Source organism: Fusarium phalaenopsidis (genome assembly GCF_050370095.1).
Source record: "Fusarium phalaenopsidis strain FUZ10S chromosome Unknown contig_32316, whole genome shotgun sequence".
Lineage (NCBI taxonomy): Eukaryota > Fungi > Ascomycota > Sordariomycetes > Hypocreales > Nectriaceae > Fusarium > Fusarium phalaenopsidis.
Window position 1 is genome coordinate 1,834,890 of NW_028145399.1, and position 22,533 is coordinate 1,857,422.

Below are 22,533 nucleotides of genomic sequence, written 5' to 3' on the forward strand. Positions count from 1 at the left end.
GAGTAAAAGTGCGAAAGGTACAAAGTCCAACAAACAAGATGCCACACGCCGTTCATAGTATCGTCGTTCCAAGGTCATCCGCCAGCGTCTGACTCGTGACGATCAATCGGTTTCTTCGTCCCACTCACGGTCAACTTTCTCGAAATGAGCATCGTCTTCTTCTTCAGCCAACTCCTCGTCCTCATCTTCGACGACGATACCACCACACAAAATTAGCGGTGCCACTGTCATATTCTCGGTTTCCAGCTTCCAAAACGTCCCCCACTGCCCATCGTTCCGGACAAGTAAGTCATCACGAGGCTCCTCCCCGTAGAATCTGGTGTGAAACCAAATATTCACACGTCTGTTCCTCTGGAACACATGAAGCAGTTGGTCATAATCCACCTCCTCATGTTCCAGTCCGATTGCGAATGCATCTCCGCCTTTCGCCAAGAGGAGGTCGATGATACTGCCTCTATCCGGCGCATCATCGAGTAGGTAGTGAACGGGCGTGTTCCCCATGGCGTCCTCGATGCTGGGGCTCACGTGGTCAAGCACTAGCCGCACCAGCTCAATGTTTCCCCTCTGGCAAGCTTGGTGTAGGGCAGTGGTGTCGGTGCCCAGATGGGTGTTCATGGAAGAGCCTGCGTTGATGAGAAACTCCGACATTTCGATATTACCGGCCAGGAGGGCGAAGTAAAGAGGATTGGCGCCTTGTTCAATAGTCTTATAACAGATGGAGCCATCCACTCCCCATAGACCGTGGCGTATATAGGCTGCGACCTCTTGTACAGGCTTATCTGGGAAGGGGAAAACCTGCAAGAACTTCGCCGCGCGTCTTCTGCAACCAGTGCTCCTGTATCTAGCCACGCTTGTATCAATTCTCACGCGGTGATTGATATTGGCGTCGTTGTGCTGTAGGAGCAGTTCCATTGCCTCAATATGGCCGTTCAAGGCTGCCCAATGAAGGGGCGTATCTTGGTCCTCCAGTTTGAGGGCCTTCCAGTCCTTGCGGCCGATGTGCTCACCAAAGGTCCACGAGACAGCTGTCGTCCGATCTCCGATATGAGGGCCCCCCCCCCCCCATGACTTAAATCCATGGCAATGCCAGCGAGGTTATTGCGCTTGGCTGAGATGAGTAACAAAGAAGCATAGTTGTTTTTGATGTCGTGGTAATAAACCAGGGGGGCGACGACGCGACGCAGGTATTTGCACGTGGCGGTCAGGTTGAGAAGGTCCCGCCAGACCTGGAAGCGTTCGAGTTGGGAGACTTTCTCTAACGAAGTATGAAACTTGATGGTCGTGGGGACGTCATAGCTTCTTTCCATATGCTCTTTGTCCGTGTCGAATGCGTTCTTCACCAGAAGCTCGATCAGCTCCGGCGCCAACTTGTCCAGCCCCATACGGGCCATTTCGAGTACTGTAAATAATGACGGGTAAGTGGCAGAGTAAAACCGATGCAAAAAGGATCGTACGTGTAAAAATAGGCAGCCAAATCGAAACCCAGTTGTTTTTGGGTGGCTAGTAAGGACTGTGGTTCTTGGATGGAAGTGGTGAGTTGAGGGAAGAAAAACCACCTGGGCGAGACGCATCACTCCTCAATAAATATTTTTCCACGATCCGACATTGAATCACAGTCGCTCACTTATTGTCGCCTTATCAGGCCAAACGGGTTGTTCTGGCTTTTTAGAAATCTGCCAGATGCAGAACTCTACCCTGAGGTCCCAAACGTCTCCAACTAAACGGCCAGATACGCACAGGCTCCTTCAAACAGCACGAGAACCAGATCACCAACCTCCTAGAGTTTGGGTTGAATAACTTTTGACTTGCATTGTTCCCCAGGAAACGCAGCGATGGCAGCTGTAGGTGTCAACGTGAACACAACACAGGTCGCCCGTTTACGCGGGCACATCGTTCACGTATGCAAGAGCCAGTATCTCACCAAACTTCTGCCTACGCACTAGATAATATCAGAAACTAATCGGCGCAGAAGTTTGGTGGCATATAGTCATCGCCAACTCGAATCCAAGCAGTGTCGTTGGTCTCCGGAAGTCGGCAATAGGTGGCCGACATCTTCCAGCGAGCCAACGGGGCCAAACAGTTCACGTTCCGCAGTTTTGTCGCATTATAGGAGAATACTAGTGGTTTTATTCGAACCGATGTCCAAAATACCTGGCCGTTTTGCAGTCACAGGCAGATTGTTCCCTGCCACGTCCCCCTACCACAGGCGTCAAGCCTGAGCGCTGGCAGGTCAAGTCAAGGTGCTGACAGCTGCATTAGACCTTAATAGAAGAGTATCGGACGATACAGGAAGGCACGCACCTGCGGCGTCCTAATTGTACTAGATACAACACGTCTTGTCAGTTAAAAGCGACTCCCCGATCCATTAGCCAAAGTGCAAATGGTTCACTCAAAGGATAGCCTCTTTCGAGCCAGGGAGGCTTTAACCAGCATCCTCCCGTTGAGCATCGATCAAGCTTCGATTTCCGAGTTACATACAACGGCGGAATATAAGGAACCAAAGAGCGAGCCTCCCCTACTTCTTAAACATCGAAGTTGCTGTGCTCCGACGTGCCGTAATCTGCCAAATGAGAAGCTAAGCCTGTCCGACCGACCATGGCCATTCGAGCAATGAGTCTCGTTGAAAACAGAGAAAAGCCAACCACCAAAAGATAAGAAAACGAAGCTGAGTAATTCAGAAATACCCCAGATGAACAACAATAGACGTCCCAAGAGGAACAATCGACGTCCCAGACGTAGTCGACCATCCCACGGACCCTCGGGCCCAAATACTCCGGGGCCCAAAGGAGATTTCGGAGCGTCATTACTAAGATGGCGCCATCGGCAGCAACGACCTGTACACAGGTATTCCTCCGAATCCGAACCTGGAAAGAGCAGAATGTGGGCTCCTATTGGATTTCTAAGCCGGATCCAGATCGAATGAATAATCGTATCTCGGGAAGGGGAACCCCTCACTTACAATGGGTGATCTGCATATAAAGCAGCCCGTGTACACACCCATTCATTTACTCAATGACTTCACGCATCGCTCAGCTCGGTAAACAACTCTTCAACATGGCTTCCAAGACGCAGACAGACATCACCCTCTACACCGTGGGCACCCCCAATGGCATCAAGGCCTCCATCCTTCTCGAGGAGCTCGGCCTTGATTACAAGGTGTACCCCATCAAGATGAGCGAGAACGAGCAGAAGGAGCCTTGGTTCCTTGAGATCAACCCCAACGGCCGCATCCCCGCCATCACCGACACTCTTAACGGCGAAAAGATTCGCGTTTTTGAGTCGGGCGCCATCCTGCAGTATCTTATTGATCGCTATGACAAGGATCATAAGGTCTCTTATCCTTATGGATCTCGCGAGCACTGGGAGACAACGAGCTGGGTGAGTTCTCAATTACCAATGAGTCCACCAACGATCTGTTGCTAACAAAGCGCAGCTCATGTGGCAGATGGGCGGTCTAGGCCCCATGCAGGGACAGGCAAACCACTTCAAGCGTGCGTGCATTCAATCCTCATCAATTACCTCTTCTAACCCTCCCTAGGATACGCTCCGGAAAAGATTGAGTACGGTATCAACCGCTATGTCAACGAGACTCGCCGCCTGTACCGCACCCTGGACACGCACCTTGAAAAGTCGTCGTCAGGCTACATTGTCGGCGACAAGGTCACCATCGCCGATATTTCCTGCTGGGGCTGGGTCTCAAGTGCCAGTAAGTTTTCCCTCTTGACTCTCGCCTATTAAATAGCCACTAACGCAACTCGCAGAATGGGCCGGTGTAGACCTCTCCGAGTTCCCTCACCTCGAGAAGTGGCTCTACAAGCTCCTGGAGCGTCCTGGATTTGAAGCGGGTCGCCATGTGCCCACGCCTCACACAGCCTTTGAGACCAACAAGCTAACTGAGGAGGAGATCGAGGCCAAGGCTGCTGCTTCGAAAGCTTGGATCCAGGCTGGCATGAAGGATGATGCGAAGAAATAAGTGAAACGCGCTGAGCTGACGATTAATTGAATGACTTGTACGATTCCTCGATTGTTCCATGTGGTTGACTAGGTCGTGGCATGATACCACCTAACATAGTGCCCCGTCCATTCAGCGACAAGCTCACTTCTTGACAACCGCCAACTGGCTACGGACAGGCACATTCTCCTTCTTCCCAACCTCGGGGAACCCCTCCAGCTTGACGCCCTTCCTGAAGAGCAAACAATGCGTCGACCCGCCGAAATGGAACATGCCCGTCTCTTGACCCTTCTTGATCTTCTGTCCCTCCTTGACCGTGATCTCACACGTGCTCACCTCATCCATGCCGATACCAATAAATGCAATCAGCCCAATCGCCGGCTCATCCGCCTCGATCAGGATAATGGCCCTCGTAGCCAGGGCACTGAGGTATCCTTGCGATTGCGTCAATCCCGCCAGCGAAATCTCGGTCTGGCCGGGCTCGCCGACGCCTTCGAACAGTGGCTCGCTAAAGTACGTGCCCTCCTCGACAAAAGCTCGACGTACCGTTCCTGACACTGGCGAGTGCCAGCGGTGATAGGACAGCGCGGAAAGGAACGCCTGATAAATGGTGCCTCCTGCAAACTTCTCGGCCAAGGGGTCGTGTGCGAGCATGTCGAGGATCGAGTAAGGCTGACCCTTGGCGAAGAAGCGATCACGCAGCTTCACATCTCGCTCAATGTTGTACGTGCGCGATTCGCAGCAGTTCGCAATGACGAGGTCATTCTCGGGCGATGCGACCGGACGAGCCGAATCACGAACCTTGCGAGTGAAGAAGTCTAATACCGCGTGAGCGAAGCATCGTTAAAGTGAGTCTGTCTACTTACCGTCCCAGGATTTGAAGCCATAGTGTGTAGCCGAGGGATCACACTCAAACATCTCTTCAAACTTGAGGCTGGACTTTTTGGGCGCGTTGGCGACCTCGACGAGATCACCCAGGCCAGTCTCACCGAACCACCCCAACTTGTGGTTTCCTAAAACCTCAGCCGATTCGGGAGTCTTGAAATGTTAACTCAACTGTACTCAAGAACAAGATGGTCAATCTCACCTGGAGGAACTTGCCCCATTCGTTGAGAACCTTCTTGATCATCCGATTCACATCAGGATCCAAAAACGCAGCATAACCACTACCCCCATCTCATCAGTCAAGTCCTTCTCCAGTTTCGCATCAACTCACCTCGGCGTTCCCATGGGATAGTCAAAGATGGCATTCATCGGGACACCCACCATGCCCACGCTCTCCGCTGCATCCGTCCACTCCGGCGCCCTCGTGAGAATATGATTCAACACCTGCAACATGTGCTCATAGTCCCTAATCTGCGGGGTGCCCGTCGGATCATTGCAGTAGGGGTGCTTCTGAGGAATCTCTTCAAACATCTGCACAAAGTACATGTACACGCGAGGCGTCTTTTCGATAAAGTCCTTGAACTCTTGGAGGACTGGCACCAAGTCTTTGGGGTTCTCGTCGGCGTGCTTGCTTATGCGACGGACGTATTCGCGGTGCACGCGGTGGTCGGCGGGAAGCCAGGCACCGGGTCTGAGGGTGTCAGTGGTGATGGTTACACTGGAGATTCATAGGAAGCTTACTTGTGAACCCGGTGCTCCTTGGGAATGTGGTGAGCGTCTCCGTGTTGAACAACCATTGTGTATTATCTCAATCAGATACAATACCTAGTCTCAATACTCTTCACTCATCACGCCGAGACCAGACCTCTATATAAATCCCCATCTTCACATGTCCTCCACGTCACATCCCAATCGATGATGCAAACGCACCGCCAACTCCACCCCAAAAACACCAGCTGATTACTTGCGCAGCACTTTCTCACTCTTTCTCATTCCGTTCTATCCGTTCCCATAAAAGCTCTGCCGCCTTGGTCGTAAACTTTTGGAAGAATACGCGCAACCACATTGTGTGCCGATCTGCCGAAACTTGGATCGCGATTTGGCGGTTTTTAGTGTGTAATGATGACGTTGTGGAGTCTTGAGAAAGACCGGCTTTTTGTTGGAACCCCAGATTTCGGTTGCCGGATTTTGATGTGTGGCTGATGGATTTCGTGTAAACTTCATGATCACTTGCATCAACGCAGCTGAACAGCTTGACATGGTTTCACCCAGATGGCCTGATAAATACGTTTGAGTTCGAGTCTGAGGTCCCCATCGTCCACCACAGCCGCATTTGGACACATTGAAAGCATTCAATATCAGCAGATTCACTCTTCACAGCTCGGCACGGCACAGCAAACATCTTAAAGTCTTGTTATTCATCCCACACCTATCATCTCCAATCTCCAAGAGTGCTGATAGAAAGCCCCTCCCCTCTCCTCTCCCTTCAAGAGAGCTGTCACCGCTGGCCTCAACTCAGGGTCATCTAACCCAGAATCGCTGCGACTCTCGCTCCAGTTCAACCAACTTCACCCAACATCCATCCCCATTTTATCGTTCCCCTTCTGGTGCCTTTTCCTCCTCCCTCCACAAAGTGCAACGGGAAGAGAGTCACCTCAAAAAGTCAAAAGCAAAAACCGCAACCAACTGTATAAAAAGGACAAATAAAAATGAAGCGCCAACGCCGATAATTAAATACATGAGAATGTAGGACGCCCAAAGCAGGAATCAGAGTCCCGTCTGCAGACCGGGAACCAACACCACTCGTCGTCGTCGAGCATCCGTGTCAGGCCAGTGACTATGTCTTCTCTTCTTCTCGCGATGAGGTTGCATCACGGCGACAAGTGGTTGGTAGCATCCCGTCCAGGTATATGAAAGAAATCGCTAACACAGTATAACAAAGGGAATGGCAGTTGCGTCGCTAAGCAGGCGGCTGGCTTGGTATGGTACGGTAAACTAACACAAGGGCTGAATGCAAGCAGAAAGGTAATTGGCAAGGAAATTCGTTTCGTCGTAAAGTGTCGTCGGGACACATTGGGTCGGTGTCGGTCTTCTTTTTTCTCTGGATCGCGCGGTTGACAGAAAGGAACGGCCAAAGGAACTCTACATCACCACACAGCATCCGCAACCACCCTTGTCGTCGTCAGCAGGTGCCGGCGGTTGTTGTACGGGAGCTTGGGAAGCTGGTTGAGGCTTCGGTTCATCTTGCGGTGGCGCATGTGGTGTAACTGGCGTTCTTGGGCTCGGCAGTGGGCTGTGATGCTTGTCCGAGATCTTGGGCATGGTAGAGTATCCGCCTGGGCGTTGAGTCGGACTCTTTGTCGGCTCGAGCTTGAGCGGCCATTCGTCTTCTGTTGGCGACTTCTCCTTGTCCTTATCCTTATCCTCTTCGGCCTTCTCGGTCTTCTCGGGCTCTGTGGGCCTCAGGAGGGCGTGATCGTTGAGCGGCCGGAAGTCCTTATCGTAGACATCGCCAAACTTGCCCTCCTTCTCCCACTTCTCCTGCTGTAGACGTCTTGCGACTGTCGGGAGCAGCTGCTGGTCTGGGGGCAGTCGAGGATCAGGCTTGTAAGAGTTGATCATCCATGGGGGGTCGCCCTCGGGGGCCTTGTTTCCGGGAGACAATTCCCCGGATCTAGTAGAGGGTCGGGTTGAGATGCTTCCACCGGTAGACCCAGAGCGCGTCTTTGGTCTACCCGTCGTGGTCGTCGTCTTGCCCGGCCCTGACGTCTTCCGGACGCCTGGCGCAGGCTTCTTCGGAGACGTATCGGTAGCGGAGCGCTTCGGCGCAGGCAAGGTCGTGTTTCCGTTGAGCGACATGGTGTCTGGCCCTTTCATGTGTGCGCTTCCAGGTCGAGTCTTTTCATTTGTTAAAGATGATTCTTCTCCATCGGGGCTCTCGCTCGTCTTCCTCGAAACAATGGATCCTCGCTCAAAACAGTCGACAACAATAGGCACTGGACTAACCTTTGCAACCGGAATGCGAGAGCCTCCCTTGTGGTTGTTTGAAGTGAAGTAAGCGTTGGCTTCCTCTTCACGGATCTCTTCGGGAGTTCGCAGATCCCAGCTCTCCACCACTGGCTCGGCGTTTCGTGATTCGACAGCGGTCGAATTCTTGCGAGACCTGGGGGCGTGGCTCTGTTCGGACGCGTCGGTGCCTCGGCGCATAGCACTGCGGCTCCTGTCTCGTCTCTGCTTGCTATGGTTGCGCGTTCTGGGGACAAAGAAGCCTGCAGCTTGAAGCTCTTCGCTCTCTATTCTTGCCAGCTTGTCTCGGTGAATCCACTTGGATTCTTCTGCGTCGGGGACGACGGCATTTTCCAAGGGCACGGCGTTTCGACTATACTCGTCACCATTCAAGTGAGGTCCGTAGGTTGCCCAAGAGCCGTCATCTAGAGTTGGGCTCGTCTTGGGCTCGCTACCGTAGTGTGTCCCGTCCACCGAGTTGCGTACCTTGCCGCTCGAGAGGTTGTCATGTGAGTTCCTCTTGCGACTAGGTCGGTCCATGGCAGAGTGGTAGGATGGCACGTTCGAGTTGCCGTTTTGATTAGTGTAGTGATTTTTATGCGTGTAGTCGTGGTCTGTGGTTGCATTCATATCGTCGTCCAGGTCCTGGCGAGCGGTCAGTACTGCAGCACATGCAGATGTCCCGTGACGTCGACATCTCCTGCAGGACGGAAACGTTTCGTACCTCCTTCTGGGGATGGGCATATCCCCACGAGTCCCTATAACCATGACTGCTACGCGGCGGAGTAATGTTTTCGGTCGAAGTCGGGGCGGGTGCCATTGTGGCCATGTCGATGGCGCCCGCAACCCCTGAACGAGTAGAGGATCTGGCGGCGCGGTGGGAGCGAGAGACGGAAGGAGAGTGCGGCGAGAGAATGCGCGATGGTATACGAGAAGACGGTGTCGGGATATATGGGTAGCAACTTGAGCTAGTCACTAGTAAAACGGAATATTCGCTGTCGGACAAAGAGAGACGGTTCGTGGCGGGTCAAAGGTGCGCGACGAGTCGGAGCCGGCGATAAAGGGGGAGGGAGGGGATCGTGAAAAGAGGCGACTAGACAAGACAAAGGCCGCTTCTAGGAACAACGACAGACGTAAACCTCGACAGCCGACGATGGAGATGTCGCCGTCAGTCAAGATCACGGCACGGCTCTCTAGAAAATCGAGGCGCGTCGGGCTCGGAGAGGGAGCTTTGCAAAGAGATGAGGATGGGGGGTTTTCGGACTGATGTCTGCAGGACGGGAGACAGGAGGTCCCGTCCGAGGGGGGTTGGTTGGCTGAGGGCGCGTTGGGATAGCCGCACTGTGTTGGATTAGTGGTCCACTGGGGACGGGCACCTGAACTGCGCTAGAAGCCGGTGCCTCCAGGCCCCTGCAACCCTCCCCGTCCACTGTGGCCGGGGCTGTTACGGAGGAGGATTTCAGCGGGCTCCAGTGGGCTCTCCCGGAAATACAGTGGAGGGCGGCCTTGCAGGGGTGAGCAGCAGGACCCTAGAGGTGGCTTGAGACGGGATATGAATTTGTATGATGGAGAGACATCTTGTACCAGGATGGTTAGATCTCTTTTCCGCTGTTCATGTGGTCTGCAGCAGGACTCGTTCACGGGTTATCCGGAGGGCCAGCCTCTCTTCTCTTCTCGGCCCCTCGCTGGAGGCCACCTAATGAGGAGTCATGATTACGCCACGGTTCATGTACGATGATTGCATCCTTTTGTCGACGGCGGAATCGCACTTGGCGCAACTCTGCAGCCTCTGAGGCTGCCCTCTGCACGCTAGGCCCGTCCATGTTAGTTGCCGCCGCCGTTTGTTTCATTCTGATTGCTCAATTGGTGACGCACTGGAGGAATGGCGCGCAGATAAAGACCAGCCGTGAGTGGAAGACAAGAGTCCCGGCCCCTGAAGGAAACAGACCCGTGCCAGGGTCACATACAAGGGCACGACGACACGAACGGTCAGAGGGGAAATTTGGCGTTGTTGATGTTGGGGGAGACAAGAACATCTGGTCCGAGGTTAGTTGCTTTTTCGCGTCTGGCGCCGTCAAGGTATCCTTGCTCAGGTTTGGCGTCTCTCCTCCTTCTAGCCTCTGGGCGGGGAAACAAATCAGCGTGGCATAAAGTCGACCAGCGTCGTTATTACAATCGTCCTCGACATGGCCAGAGGAACGACGTCTCCTTGACTTGAACAAGGCGATGCCGAGATTAGCTTCCCTCCAGAGCCCGTCCCGTTGCGCTGGGAATGGACCGGCCGCTTCTAACCCTGTCGTGTTCCTTGTCCATACTGACAGGGGGTTGGTTATCGTTCTGCAGGAGTACTTTTTCCCAGACAAGACAGGGTGCAAGAGCAACAAGGACGAGAAGAAAAAAGAAACTTTCAACGTGGCCAGTTTCATCATCAACAACGGTACAAGCATCACGATGCGAATAGACTCATCCTTCACCAAAACTCAAGTCGACAACCAGAAAAGAACCTGTCCGCCACAGGTTTTGGAGTTTTAGCGCTGATGCTAGCCTCGCACTGTCCTCGCACCGTGCTGTCCTCATGAAACAGCCCCACAATCCGACGGCACTTGTTTCTCCAACATCTCGGTTACGGCCGTGACAACCTCCGTCATTCATCAAACTAGCATTCTTTCTGCTCCTCATTAAGCACGTCAAAAGTCCATCCTTTCTCTTCTCTTGGGTCTCAATGAATGCCTGAATCTGGATCTGGATCTAGATTTGCCGTCTTGGTCGCTCAGCCTCGGCCCTTTTGACCAACAACTGATTCACCTCTGGTATTGCTGCTCGTCATCATTCTCACGACTTGCTCAGCTTACGACGTGACTCATTCATCTTCGGCTCGAATCTCATTCTCGATTCACATTGTCTACTCGATTCTCTACTCCGTACCGACATAGCTTTGAAAATACAAACTTCATCTCTATCAGCTCTCAGTTGCTTCATCAACTCCCCGACAATGACGTGAACCAACCTCGCAGCCAACCCCCTTGAACAAATACGCCGAGCTCTCCCTTACGTCCATGACAATCAACTCAACCAGTCAATATGACTCTCGCATCCGCTTTCTGAAAGAACTTGTCTAAGACAACCCCGCAACTCGCATGGCTAACAGTCGCCATCACATTTCTGGTTTCACTGAGGCTCATCATACTTTTGGGTTGCCAACTAGCACAAACTCAACCGATCCTCTGGGACGACGTTGCATAAAACGGCTCGACCATCGTCATGGCATCGTCTACGAGGAGGAGGAGGACCAGGATCGTCTGCATCTCGGATACTCATAATTGCACGGTCAAACTTCCCAAGGGAGATGTCCTCATCCATGCGGGTGACTTGACAAACCAGGGAAGCTATTCCGAGGTTTGTCGCCCCTTGGGCCCTGAGGCGCTTGACTTGGGGCGACAGAATGAGGCTGACCACAAGATTTAGCTTTCCAAGACGATAGCCTGGTTGGAAAAGGCAGACTTTGAGACCAAGATTGTCATCGCGGGTATGACAACTCCATATGATCAAGGTCATGATGACTGACGGCAGGCAAAAGGGAACCATGATATCACGCTAGACTCGGACTTTTACGCCGAACATGGCATGTACTTTCACAACAATAACCCTCAGTCGTCAGAAGAGTGTCTAGGCTTGTTTGCCTCATCTTCGATAACATATCTTCATCACGAATCGGCTATCATCCGCTTGAGATCACCCACAGGACCACACACGGAATTCAAGGTCTTTGGGTCTCCCTACTCTCCACGTCACGGGTTGTGGGCATTCTACTATGACGCCCCAAAGAACCACAGCAACTGGTCCGATCTGACCTCACTCTGGGAGCTCATCCCCCTCGACACGGACATCGTCGTGACGCACACGCCCCCGCGGACGCACTGCGACGAGACGGATGAGCGTCGAGCTACCGGCTGCGAGGCTCTGCGGCAGGCCCTCTGGCGCGTGAGGCCACAGCTTGCCGTCTGCGGGCACATCCATAGCGGAAGAGGCGCCGAGCGGGTGACGTGGGACCTGAGCTGTCGAAACGTCGCCTACCAGGAAGAGAGCGTCGTCCGCTGGCAGGACCCAGGTCAGGGAAACAAGACGAGCTTGGTAGATCTCACCGGGAAGAAAGCTCCCTCGCTCGCCAACGACGGATCTCACCTAGGCCGACCTGGGTCAACTGCAGGAAACGTTGACGCAATGAATCCCTCAGATCCCATCACCGCGGCGGACAGTCCTCCATATACCTTTGGACCAGACGTCGAAGCCGGCCACGGGACCCTCGGACTGGGTGGCGATCCGTCGTCTCCGCGGTGCGATCAGGCCGCCCTCGCTGGCAGGATGGGTCGTCGAGAGACGTGTGTGGTGAACGCCGCCATCATGAAGAGCCGGTATCCGCACGTAGGCGGCAAGCAGTTCTACAAGCCCATCGTGGTCGATTTGGATCTTCCTGTTTGGGACGACGAGAGCCCCTGATTCGTTCCTGGCTACCCTAGACTTGGCATTGACTCAACCGAGTTGATGCCCAACCAGCTCGGCGAGAAGATTGCGACCGACATAGAGGCTTCTTATCAAGTTTTCAAGTGGCCGAGTGTGAAATGATTAAAGTGCAGCTCCGTGCCGTGTCAGTCTGCAGTCTCCCCGTTTGGGTCGTGTTCTTTATGTGACTGGTAGCAAAGCATCTGGTTCCACGTCGTCGATGAACCGTGGCACTCATCAACCACGACACCTAGCGTCGGACGGGATCAACTGTAATTTATGACCACGACGACGTGGTTCCAATAAAGAATACACCCATCAAGATGAAAAGAACACCAATACAAGGGAAAGCCAATGCGAGGCCTTTCATCTACAGCCACCATCGTGCCATCATGTCTCCTCGTGTAGTCCCAAGTATCGATCCCAGCCTACCCTGGAGTAAACGCAGCAGCAGCTTCGGGAGCCATCTAGAACATCATCACGCTGCTTGCAATCGACATTGGCCACTTTCTTTGCCCGCCGCAGGAACAAACGCCGTGGCGCTCTCCCGAGTTCCAAAGCAAAGACGCACAGTTTCCCCAAACCCCGATGTCGTGCCATCACCCCCTCCCATTGATACACCGGGCCAAGCACAAGCAAATTGCCTCTCTCAGAGGTGAAACAGAAGGGGGGGAAGCCATGATGATGCCCCTCTCTCTCCCATGGTAACACCGAGCAGCAAATGCCCCTCCCTCCCCATGACCGGTCGTCGCAGTTACAGAAAACCAACAAGAGTATAGAATCCAAACAAAACAGTAGTCGGTCATCGGGGACATGGATCGAGGATTCAATTAATCTGCGGGGACTCAAAGAAAGCTTGGTGTGGACCAGGGGAAAGCTGCTCCAATTGCGATGCCATCTTCTCTCACCGCCACTACGGGGGAGTCTCATTAGGGGAAGCCGTCGTGATGCCCTCAGCCCTAGAGGAGAAACAAGAAGGTGGGCGCTACTGCCCAGAATGATGGCGTGGCTGAGTCTCCTGTCCAACGTGGTCTTCTATCTTGGGAGCGGCGAAGCATGGTCCAGCCCAGTCAAGCCATGGTTCACGAGAGCCTCTCTTTTCTTGTACGAGGGACAGACTCGAGATGCACAAGACGCCCGGACCATCACCCCGCGTTTGGCGCCCGCCACGGCGAGGAAGGGAAAAAAGTAAGAAAAAAAGATGGCACACGGGGATTTTCCCAGGAACGGGTACAAGACTCATGGCTGATCGACGGGGTCGCCGGGTAGACACAGAAAGAGACCGCTGACTTGGAGAGCTGTGAGGCATTTGGACAGGGGATGATACGCGGGTTGATGCGGGATATTCCCTGGCAGAGGGAGGGTCATTAACGCGTGGGAGAGCATCATGGATGCCATCGCCAATCGCGGCATGATCTAGGGTATCGATCGCCTAGTTGTGCATAGGTTGTACTGTAGAAGCGATGCAGTCGGGCTCCAGCAAGTTATGGGCCTGATACCAAGTTTCTGGGCTCGTCTCTCACATGGTGGACAGACGGACAAAGTGTTGCCGTCACCATGGGAGCAAACCAGCCAAACAGGAATAACTTGGAAAAGCCCCATCGCAAACAGAGTCCAACAGCAAGCTTCTGCCAAGTCTGGCGTCTAACAGAGACCGCCCACGTGGTGCGTGGCCCTCCATCACCAGCTGCACCCACAGCGTAGTGAGAAAAAACCCGCTCCAACGATGGCATGGCCCAAGAGGCAGTGGGTTCGTCCCCCGGGTCACCCTCTCTCTTGGATCCTCGCGGTGCTTGTCCACAACCGTATGATGGTGGTGCGTCCCATATGTCATGGCACTTCTCTCTTCTGCAGCACTGGTCTTGATCGTCGTCCTCGCAGCTTCGTCGTGCACCTCGGGGCATAGAGGTGCGTGTTGCTGGCAGAACCCTTCTAGAACTTTGCCTCCCGTTATGCTGTGCTCTGTATGCTGTATGTCACCTCAGCTCGTGTTGGTGGTGCTGACTGCGGCCAGAGACAGACCTGCTCTCAACAGCCACAGATGCTGCTGCCGGGGCTCTGGGGGAGCTGGGATCAACCTAGGAGCCCAGGCCTGTGATCCTCAAGCCACTGGCTGCCACCAGATCAAGTCAGGCCCCAGCCGAGCAGCGCCAGTCTTGCCTGTAGACGGTTAGAGAGGCCATCGTCGAGGGATCCCTATCGATCTCTCCCGCTCGCGATTCGTCTGCGCGCAGATAGTCGGTGTTGCTATTCCTATCGCAGTCGGCAAGCTCCTTCTTTCGGTCGTCGAGCTCCACCGCCATTGTCCATTGTCCTGACTGGGAGCCAGACCCCCTGGCTAAGACTCGAGGGCTTGGGCGTCGACCATCTTCTTTTGGCTTCGCTCGTTCTGGCGGTGGCCGTTTTTTCTCTTCCCCAGGATCTTCCCTCAGCTGCCGGGCTGCGAGCTGGACCAGTCATGGACAGACATGGGCCTGTCGTACAGCGCACCGCATCTAGTGCGCACTCTTTGGGCTCTTGGGCGTCGAATGTGTCCGTATTGCCTGAAAAAAGCCCTCAGCAAGGCGAGAGGAAGAGAGTCAGCGAGACGTGGGAGCGAGGCCTCATTGGACAAGACTGGGGACGACGTTGGGGGAAGCTGCTGTCAAATGGGATGCCGTTTGAAGCTCCACTCCTTCCCGAGCAAGCGGAGCAGATATCCTCCAATCATTGCCCGTCTAACAACCATCTCTGTCTCTGATACTGTCTCTGGTGTGCGTCGTCTGTAGCCAGCCGTTCGACCAGAGCCATGACGCCAATGAGACCGATGACCACCCTTTCCGCTGTCACAAGAGCCCGATGCTTACAACTGATCTGAGAGACATCTGACTATTGAGAGCAGATGGGGATGCGTGGTTTCTCCGTCCGCCGTCACAATAGGTGTAGGCGCTTATTGTGCGAGCGAGTGTGATGTGATTGGAACTGCATCAGCCAGTCTTTTCTTTGGGTAGAAATCTAGGACTCGACAAGTTGGATGGTGTCATGCAGAGAGGCCAAGCTGCCCCTCACCACCCTCCCTCTGTTCCCATTCCAGTAGACCTGATGCTGGCCTGGGGCGTTGGGTTGGGTCTGCCTGGCCTGGCCTGAGCGAATTCGTCTGGTCGCGACATCTGCAGGTCCATGTCCCATCGGATGAGGAGTCGGCAGCAGGGACACATTCCCTGAGAGATGGTCGTGTGTCTTCTTTTTTCGTGTGCCATCGGCATCATGACACTCGTTCTCTCATGGAAACCATCACCCCACAGGGCACCTCGCCATGGTTCCCTCTACACCGTGGGGGTTTCTGACTGCCGGACCATGAGGATGAGGTGGAGGCTCCGTCTGACCCTCTCGTCTCTCTATACTTCCGGCGCAACACGGAGCCATCTTCTGTTTACTGTCATGAATCCCTTCGCTTGTCTATGAAAGCCATGGCAACCAGATGCTTTGTATCCACCTCTGGCGGGCCGCAGGGGGTGAAGCGAGAGAAGATTTGGAGACGCCGTGGAACTTGGGAAAATGCATGCCTCGTGATGCGGATGCCATGGCCTGCAACGCTGGGACGCCCACTTCACTCCATAAGTTACCTCGCAAGGGGGCCGAGGAGGGGAGCCTTGTCAGGGCTATCTGCTGCACCTGGTCGCCTGCTGCTCTACTAGTCCCGTTGATAGAGCGATATCGAGCCAAGATGGATAGCTTCTCCTCCGTGGAGCTCTCTGCGGTACCTTGCCTGGAGCTACCCTCTAGCTTGCATCGCTTCAGCAAGCTGCCTTGGAGGAAGGGGCATTGCTCTCAAGCTAACATGTTCGTCGCCATGGCGATGGTGGTATCAATTGGCTGTTCTGGTGGTTGCCGGCACGAGCATCAATGGGACATCACCAGACACCGACTCTCGAGCTTGGGTCTGCCTTGGCTTGGCCACGAGAGCTCCATGGGAGCTTTGACGCTTGGGAATTGCCGATCCCAGAGTCGAGAGCCGACCTGAATTGCTAATCGACGATCCATGTATCCGTGCTAGGGCTTAGCATTGTCAAACTGCACATTATCCCATTGAGAGAGGTTGATAGGGGTAGTAGGGTAGCTATTGCTATCCCGTCCATCTTCACTTTGGGATGGCCTCATCGGCATCAGGACCAATCCAGTCCAGACTGTCTGAGACGAGAGCCAAAGCCAGTCAGCCAACTGGGCGTCAATGATCCAATCAGACGAGACCTAACCAACCCAAGAAGCACCCATTTGCACTTCCATGGTCTGTTGTAAATGTGATGTGTCGGTGCTTATGCTGGACACGTTTTGGACGACACCCTCAGTTTCATCCCCTTTTGCACTTTGCAAGTCAAGCTAACCCTGACATCGCTTCACTCGACCTGTCTGGCCTCAAAGCACCGCCCGTCGTGTTCATCTAGTCTATTGCCTCAGCCTCGCCGAGGATGCTGAGATACGAAGCTGTCTCCGTCCTTCAGCTGTCTACTAACAACCGCTATTAAAAGACAGCGCGCCCAAGGCGTCGGCTCTTAGCACTGTAGGTAGTTACTGCGTAGTCATCGTCAGCCTCACACCGCCTCTGGATCTCGTCCCGCTCCCTCCCTCCCTCCCGCTTCCGCTCCCCTCGTTCCCGCGCGCACCATCAAAAAGCAATGCCGATCGGGCTTACAGCGCTGTTAAGCTCATCGGGGTCCCGTTTGCTGGAGCTCCCTCATGTCACGCGGACGCCCGCGGGCCGGTATCCAACGTCAGGCATTGGGCCCAGAGAACCGGTTATTGCTTTTTCCTTCTAAAGTCAGTGTCAGTTTGTTCGGCCCTCGGTCGACTGATGTGCAGCAATCGTACGGAAATCTCCAATTGAACCTTCTCCTCTCGGCTTCCTCCTCCCTGTGACTTTGCTGATGATCCGTGTTTCACTCCACAATGGACCCTGAGCCCACCGTTTGCTGATCACAACCGACCCCATCTCTGGCCGTGTCTAAGCAGGCCCACGGATTACCCCGAACTGAAGGACGGACGGGGTTCACTGTCGACGATTGCTGGGGATAGAATCTGAACCGAACGATTCAATACCTAGCCGAACTCGCCACTTGGTCACCAGCCACCAAGATGCAGAGGTACATCTGCTGGTGGTGCTTGATGTAGCAAATGTCATGTACCGGACACACCACCACGGAGTCGCCTTCTGGAAGCGCATTATTCCTTCACCCCGAGACGAGAATCCTTCCATGAATCATTCTGTCGGATAGATTAATCATGATGACTGTCGTGGACGGCTTTAACACTGCCCCGGCCCCGAAGCATCATCTGAACTCATTCTCCGTCGCTCCTCGTTGTTCGCTCCGACTCATTGTGACGGGACGGACGCTCATCGTTGCGCGCGCGCTCCGAAGCCGCTTTCTCAGCACATCTCTGCAACGATGGAAGCCCTCGGAGAGCGAGCGAGGAGCAGCAGCCCTTGACTCACCAGGTACCTGACTCAACAGGCCAGCTACATCGGTCGTCGTATATGTCGCCACTAGGCCCCTTGTATCTCCCCGCGTGCGGCCTCGTAATGACCGCGTACCTCCTGCGCATTACACGCCACATCCCACTCCCTGTAGAACCAGTGAATGAACCAGGACGGGCTGCATTCCCAACCGTTTCAGCGGACAGCCGACCATTGACCACTGAGACCCGGGCATTCGCGGCCGCTGGCGCAGCGCTGCATCAGCGGGCCTCGGGGCCATTTCAGCGCCAGTCATGGTGCTCGCGGCTCACTAACTCGTCTGGGCTGGGTGTGTGTAAGTGCTGAGGGCATTCGATTCACTTCCATCGCCGGCCCGGCAGAGCAAGGCACCGCCATTCGCTGCTGAGCTGAGATCCTGACCCCTTACCAAGCAGCTCCTCTGGTGCGTCAGTTCACTCCAAGCTGCTAGTCAGCTCACATATCGCCGTCGCCGCCACCGCCGACGGGAAGCCAATTCAAAAAGGGACGTCGGAGGCGACTCGTGTTCCCCAAAGAATCCGAATAAGCCACCCAAAAAGTGAAGAAGAGATAAACCGGACACCTGATTGTCCAGGGGCATCTCTTAGATTTTTGCCACTGTACCTGATTAACGCCGACAAACCCGTCGCGTCGTGCTTTCCGATTGAAGCATTGGATCGATAGGTTTGGAAGCCCGTGGATCTCTCTTTGCTCCTCCACTGCGAGTACTTTAAGTCGTCGACGCCTCAGGCAACAACAGATCAGAACCTGACCCTCACCCAAGGAGGAATCTGTGATTGCCCATTCAGCTGGGGCATCCATCCTTGAAGCCGACAAAAAGTACCACAGGTACAAGACTCAACACCACCAAAGACCAACCACCCACGCACCTCAGGCGCCATCGCACACCCTCACGAGTCAAACCACTCGCTCGTCTCTTTCCCCCGTCTTCGGCAGCCTCCAGCTGCCCTCTACTCAGTAACCACAGGCCAAGACTGCTGTCGGGCGAATCAAGCCCCCGACCATCAGGCCCATAGCCCATAGCGGACCAGTCGACGACTCGTCTCGAGGCCTCACCAGCCCACTCACTCCCTCCCTGCTCCCTCCAGAGGCCCAGTCCGCGAGTCGACATCTCTACTCCACCGTCGCGACCAGGCCCAGCTCCAACAGAGGAGGGACCACTTGCCAAGTACCTACGGTTACAGCCAGTACCGCTCACAGCAGCACCCCTCCAGGGACCACCCTGAGGACCACCCGCAGCCACTGAGGGCTGCTTGACACCTCGGAGCACCACCCAAGGACCAAGTGGACCGCCTGGACCACCCCCAAGCAGCAAACCCTGTCGTCCACTCCAAGCCGTGGACCCCCTCCTGGCGTCTGATCGTCGACTCCTAGTCCCTCGCCCTCGCTCCCCCCGGTATCGACGAATCACCTCTCCCTGGTCCAGCCAGTCGTCGCCCGTGACCTCATCTGGCTCGTTGTTCTTCAATACCCCAAGGCCGCTTTCTCGAACGTCCCTTTCTCCCGCATTGTTCTGCTGTTCCCTGTGGACGTGAACAGTCAAGCAAAAACCACCTTACAGATTTATACTCAGGTCGTGTTCAGCAGCGGGCTGCATCACGCAAACTTCGTCTTTCGCTCTCTCTCGCCTCCCTACCCCGGTCTCTCGTTTGATCCAGCACTTGCAAGTCAAGTTTCTGCCTGGTTCTACGGTACCCTGCAATCCCGAGCAAGCACCCACTCATCTTGCTCTGGCGACGAGACACAGAGACACCGCCCCCCCAAAAGCCCAGACCACCCATTACAGGACACCACCGCCCGCGACCGCCTACCGCTATCGCTGGTCCAAACAAACATAGCCAGCCCAACTTACAAAGCCACCCAGCCCTGCCGTACCCTTTGAGGAGACAGCCTCATTCAGCATCCTCCTGAGCCTCGCCCCTCCGACGACCTTCGGATCGATGCAATAGCAGTCTACTTCAACGCACGCACATCTCAGCTAAATACCTTGCCTTCCGGCACCAAGCAATCTTTGGGTGCCGACTCCAGATACAAACCACTTATCAATCATGTCTACACTTCCTCCTGATCCGTACAAGGCCTTGGGTGTTTCCCCTGATGCCCAGCTCCCCGAGATCCGATCTGCCCACCGAAAGCTTGTCCTCAAATGCCATCCCGACAAGGTCCAGGACCCCACTCTGAAGGCACAGAAGCAGGACGAGTTCCAACAAGTCCAACAAGCCTACGAACTCCTCAGCGACGAAAAGCAACGACAGAAATACGATGACCAGGTCCGACTTCAAGAACTCCGCGAGCAGATGCGGGCCAAGGTGGCGAGCTCATCATCAAGTCGCTCCGCCCCCTCGTTCAAGTACGAAATCCGTACCAACGACCGCACGTACAAGACGACTTCGCCCAGCGCCAAGGTCTTCTCGTACTCGCGCTCCTACGAGGATACTGATCTTCGCGGCGCCGATATCTTCGAGGGTGTTCGCACCGTGAGAAGGGAGGCGTCGTATCAAGGCAAGCCCTCGAGGCGTGAAGAGAGGGAACGAGACCGTGATCGCGAGATCCGGGAACGAGAGAAGGAGCGTGAGCGCGAGCGTGAACGAAGAAAGAAGGCCGAAGACGCCGTCCGACGTGCTGAAAAGGAAGCTAAGGAGGCTCGACGCGCCGAGAAGAAGCAGAAGGAGAAGGAGAAGGACAAGGAGCGCAAGCGGGAGTCCGAGGAGAAGAAGCGTCACGCGAAGCCGTATATCGAGACGTACGACGACGAGGAGCCTGCTCCCAAGTCGGAGAAGAAGAAGTCGAGCAAGAAGCACGACCGCGATCGCTCCGCGCATCGGGAAGAGGCGCCCCCTGCGACAGATTCAGTGCCACCCCCGCCTATGCCCTCCATACCCACGGAACAATCGTATGAGGACAAGCAATCGGAGGCTCTCAAATATATCAACGCCTCGCGACAACAAAAAAAGAACCCATATGCTCGCCATATGCAGCCTCCAGCAGCTCCCACTCCCCCCCCTGTCGGGTCACCATTTGCTGCTCCGGCCACTCCGGATGATGATGTGCGCCGGTCATCAGCGAAGCCCCGACGTGGATCCTCAGGCGAGAAGGCCTACAAGAAGAAGCCCTCGAAAGAGGTTCTCGATGACCCCATCGAGGTTGATGTCTCTCCCTCTGGTCGCCCGCATGTGCAAAAGTCGGCCACCAGCACTGGCATTTTGTCAGGCTCCCCTCCTCGACGGACCAGCACCATGCCCAGCGATGGGTATGGTGGTCGCCCGATTCCCAACTTGTCACGAGCTCAGACATATAGCGGATATCCCGACGTGGATTCCCGTGGTCGAAATCGCTCCAAGATGCACGCTCAGATCATTGAGAGTGAATCCGAGGACGAGTATGAGCGTCGCCGAAAAGAGCGCAAGCACCGCAGCAAGAAGCATCGGTCCCCTGAACCCCGTGGGGAGCATGTGACGCAGTATCGAGTTGATACTACCGGTCGGACGAGGCTACAAAACTCGTTCTCGCGCTCTGCGGAGCCCGAGGCGGATGCCTATGGGGGATATTATTCCCACTATGGGGAGCGTCCTTCGCTATCCCGCGATGCCAGTTACTCGCAGTCGCCCGGCTACGCTCAGTACGACAAGTACAAGACATCCAAGGCTTATGACTATGGCGACGTGCAGTACAGCACGTACCCAACCTACCGCGAGGAGTATGCTCACCCGGCGGCGGCGTGAGCAACAGAGTGGCTATGAGCCACCATTTGTTTTCAACTACATTTCACGGCGTTTGAACGCATGTATTCCATCATACCGGCTTTTATTACGATTCTGTCTCGGCATTTGCATTCTTTGTTCTCTTCCTGGTTTCATACACTTACGAAACGACATATGTCTTAACGAAATACGAAATTTACTTGCGGGTTGCACACCAGCACCTGCAAACGTGGGATGATATAAGGCGTGATGGGTTGCGTTGGTCATCTGCTCTGATGATTTCTTTGACTTTTACGGTTTTGCTTTTTTGAGATTACGCTCCCGGCATCTGGATAAAGGACTGGATCACGGTACAAAGACTTGCTCGCGTGTTTGGAGACATTCATGAATATCAACATACACTATCAACAGGTTGCTGGCCCATGGGAACAGTTGGTGCATCTGGAGCCGCTCGCTTTACGCACAAGGAGCGCAGATATACAGGCGGCATTCATGCAAGGGGACGGGATCGTGGGAGGTTCCCAGTCTGAGATTTTCCTTGCTCTCTTTTTTCGACATTTGACGGCGTTGGGGATACCACACTCGCTTGGATGAGATACTTTTTTACTGAGTTGGAGGGAGATGGAGTCTCGACGAACAGATAGAATGAGGCAGGCTTGCAACAGCCTGACCTGGTTATCAATGATGTCAAACCCGCTATCAAAGTCTGTTGCCTTTGTGACGTGTTGTCATTATATATAGTATAGAGTCACGGAGACTGTGTTGCTCCGTAAATAGATTGTAAATACATGTTGCACACCAATATTGCTGTCCTTGTTTCTCATGACTTGTGCCTTGTTTATCGTGACGTGACATAACACAAGAATAGCTTCTCTTGAGGCTGAAGCATACGGAGGAGGGTTTGAGCTACTGGACGACAGCAAATTTACGTTGCCGGTTGGAGATAACCTTAAACACACGTCCTCTCTTGGATCCAAAACTGGTCACATCTCTAGACC

At 54.4% G+C, this 22,533-nt stretch overlaps 6 protein-coding genes across 6 annotated transcripts; 3 read left to right on the top strand and 3 right to left on the bottom strand.

Annotated features, from left to right (window-relative positions):
- Positions 1-102: 102 nt before the first annotated feature.
- On the bottom strand, positions 103-1,391 carry LRP88_12134 (ankyrin repeat-containing domain protein; the record flags this gene model as incomplete). Its single annotated transcript, XM_083248539.1, has 2 exons — positions 103-779; positions 1,070-1,391. The coding sequence occupies 2 exons, from the start codon at positions 1,389-1,391 to the stop codon at positions 103-105; spliced, it is 999 nt and encodes a 332-aa protein (XP_083095969.1).
- Positions 1,392-3,054: 1,663 nt separating this feature from the next.
- Positions 3,055-3,973, top strand: LRP88_12135 (glutathione S-transferase; the record flags this gene model as incomplete). Its single annotated transcript, XM_083248540.1, has 4 exons — positions 3,055-3,378; positions 3,434-3,491; positions 3,539-3,706; positions 3,762-3,973. 4 exons carry the CDS (start codon positions 3,055-3,057, stop codon positions 3,971-3,973), a joined length of 762 nt encoding a protein of 253 aa, XP_083095970.1.
- A 123-nt stretch (positions 3,974-4,096) lies between these two features.
- Positions 4,097-5,634, bottom strand: LRP88_12136 (Phophatidylserine decarboxylase-domain-containing protein; the record flags this gene model as incomplete). The annotated part of the gene is made up of 5 exons (XM_083248541.1): positions 4,097-4,770; positions 4,819-4,990; positions 5,040-5,118; positions 5,169-5,528; positions 5,579-5,634. 5 exons carry the CDS (start codon positions 5,632-5,634, stop codon positions 4,097-4,099), a joined length of 1,341 nt encoding a protein of 446 aa, XP_083095971.1.
- A 1,345-nt stretch (positions 5,635-6,979) lies between these two features.
- Positions 6,980-8,663, bottom strand: LRP88_12137 (uncharacterized protein; the record flags this gene model as incomplete). Its single annotated transcript, XM_083248542.1, has 2 exons — positions 6,980-8,488; positions 8,568-8,663. The coding sequence occupies 2 exons, from the start codon at positions 8,661-8,663 to the stop codon at positions 6,980-6,982; spliced, it is 1,605 nt and encodes a 534-aa protein (XP_083095972.1).
- Positions 8,664-11,104: 2,441 nt separating this feature from the next.
- LRP88_12138 (Metallo-dependent phosphatase-like protein) lies at positions 11,105-12,340 on the top strand (the record flags this gene model as incomplete). The annotated part of the gene is made up of 3 exons (XM_083248543.1): positions 11,105-11,239; positions 11,309-11,369; positions 11,421-12,340. 3 exons carry the CDS (start codon positions 11,105-11,107, stop codon positions 12,338-12,340), a joined length of 1,116 nt encoding a protein of 371 aa, XP_083095973.1.
- Positions 12,341-19,882: 7,542 nt separating this feature from the next.
- LRP88_12139 (J domain-containing protein) lies at positions 19,883-21,556 on the top strand (the record flags this gene model as incomplete). The annotated part of the gene is made up of 1 exon (XM_083248544.1): positions 19,883-21,556. One exon carries the CDS (start codon positions 19,883-19,885, stop codon positions 21,554-21,556), a length of 1,674 nt encoding a protein of 557 aa, XP_083095974.1.
- Positions 21,557-22,533: the final 977 nt, after the last annotated feature.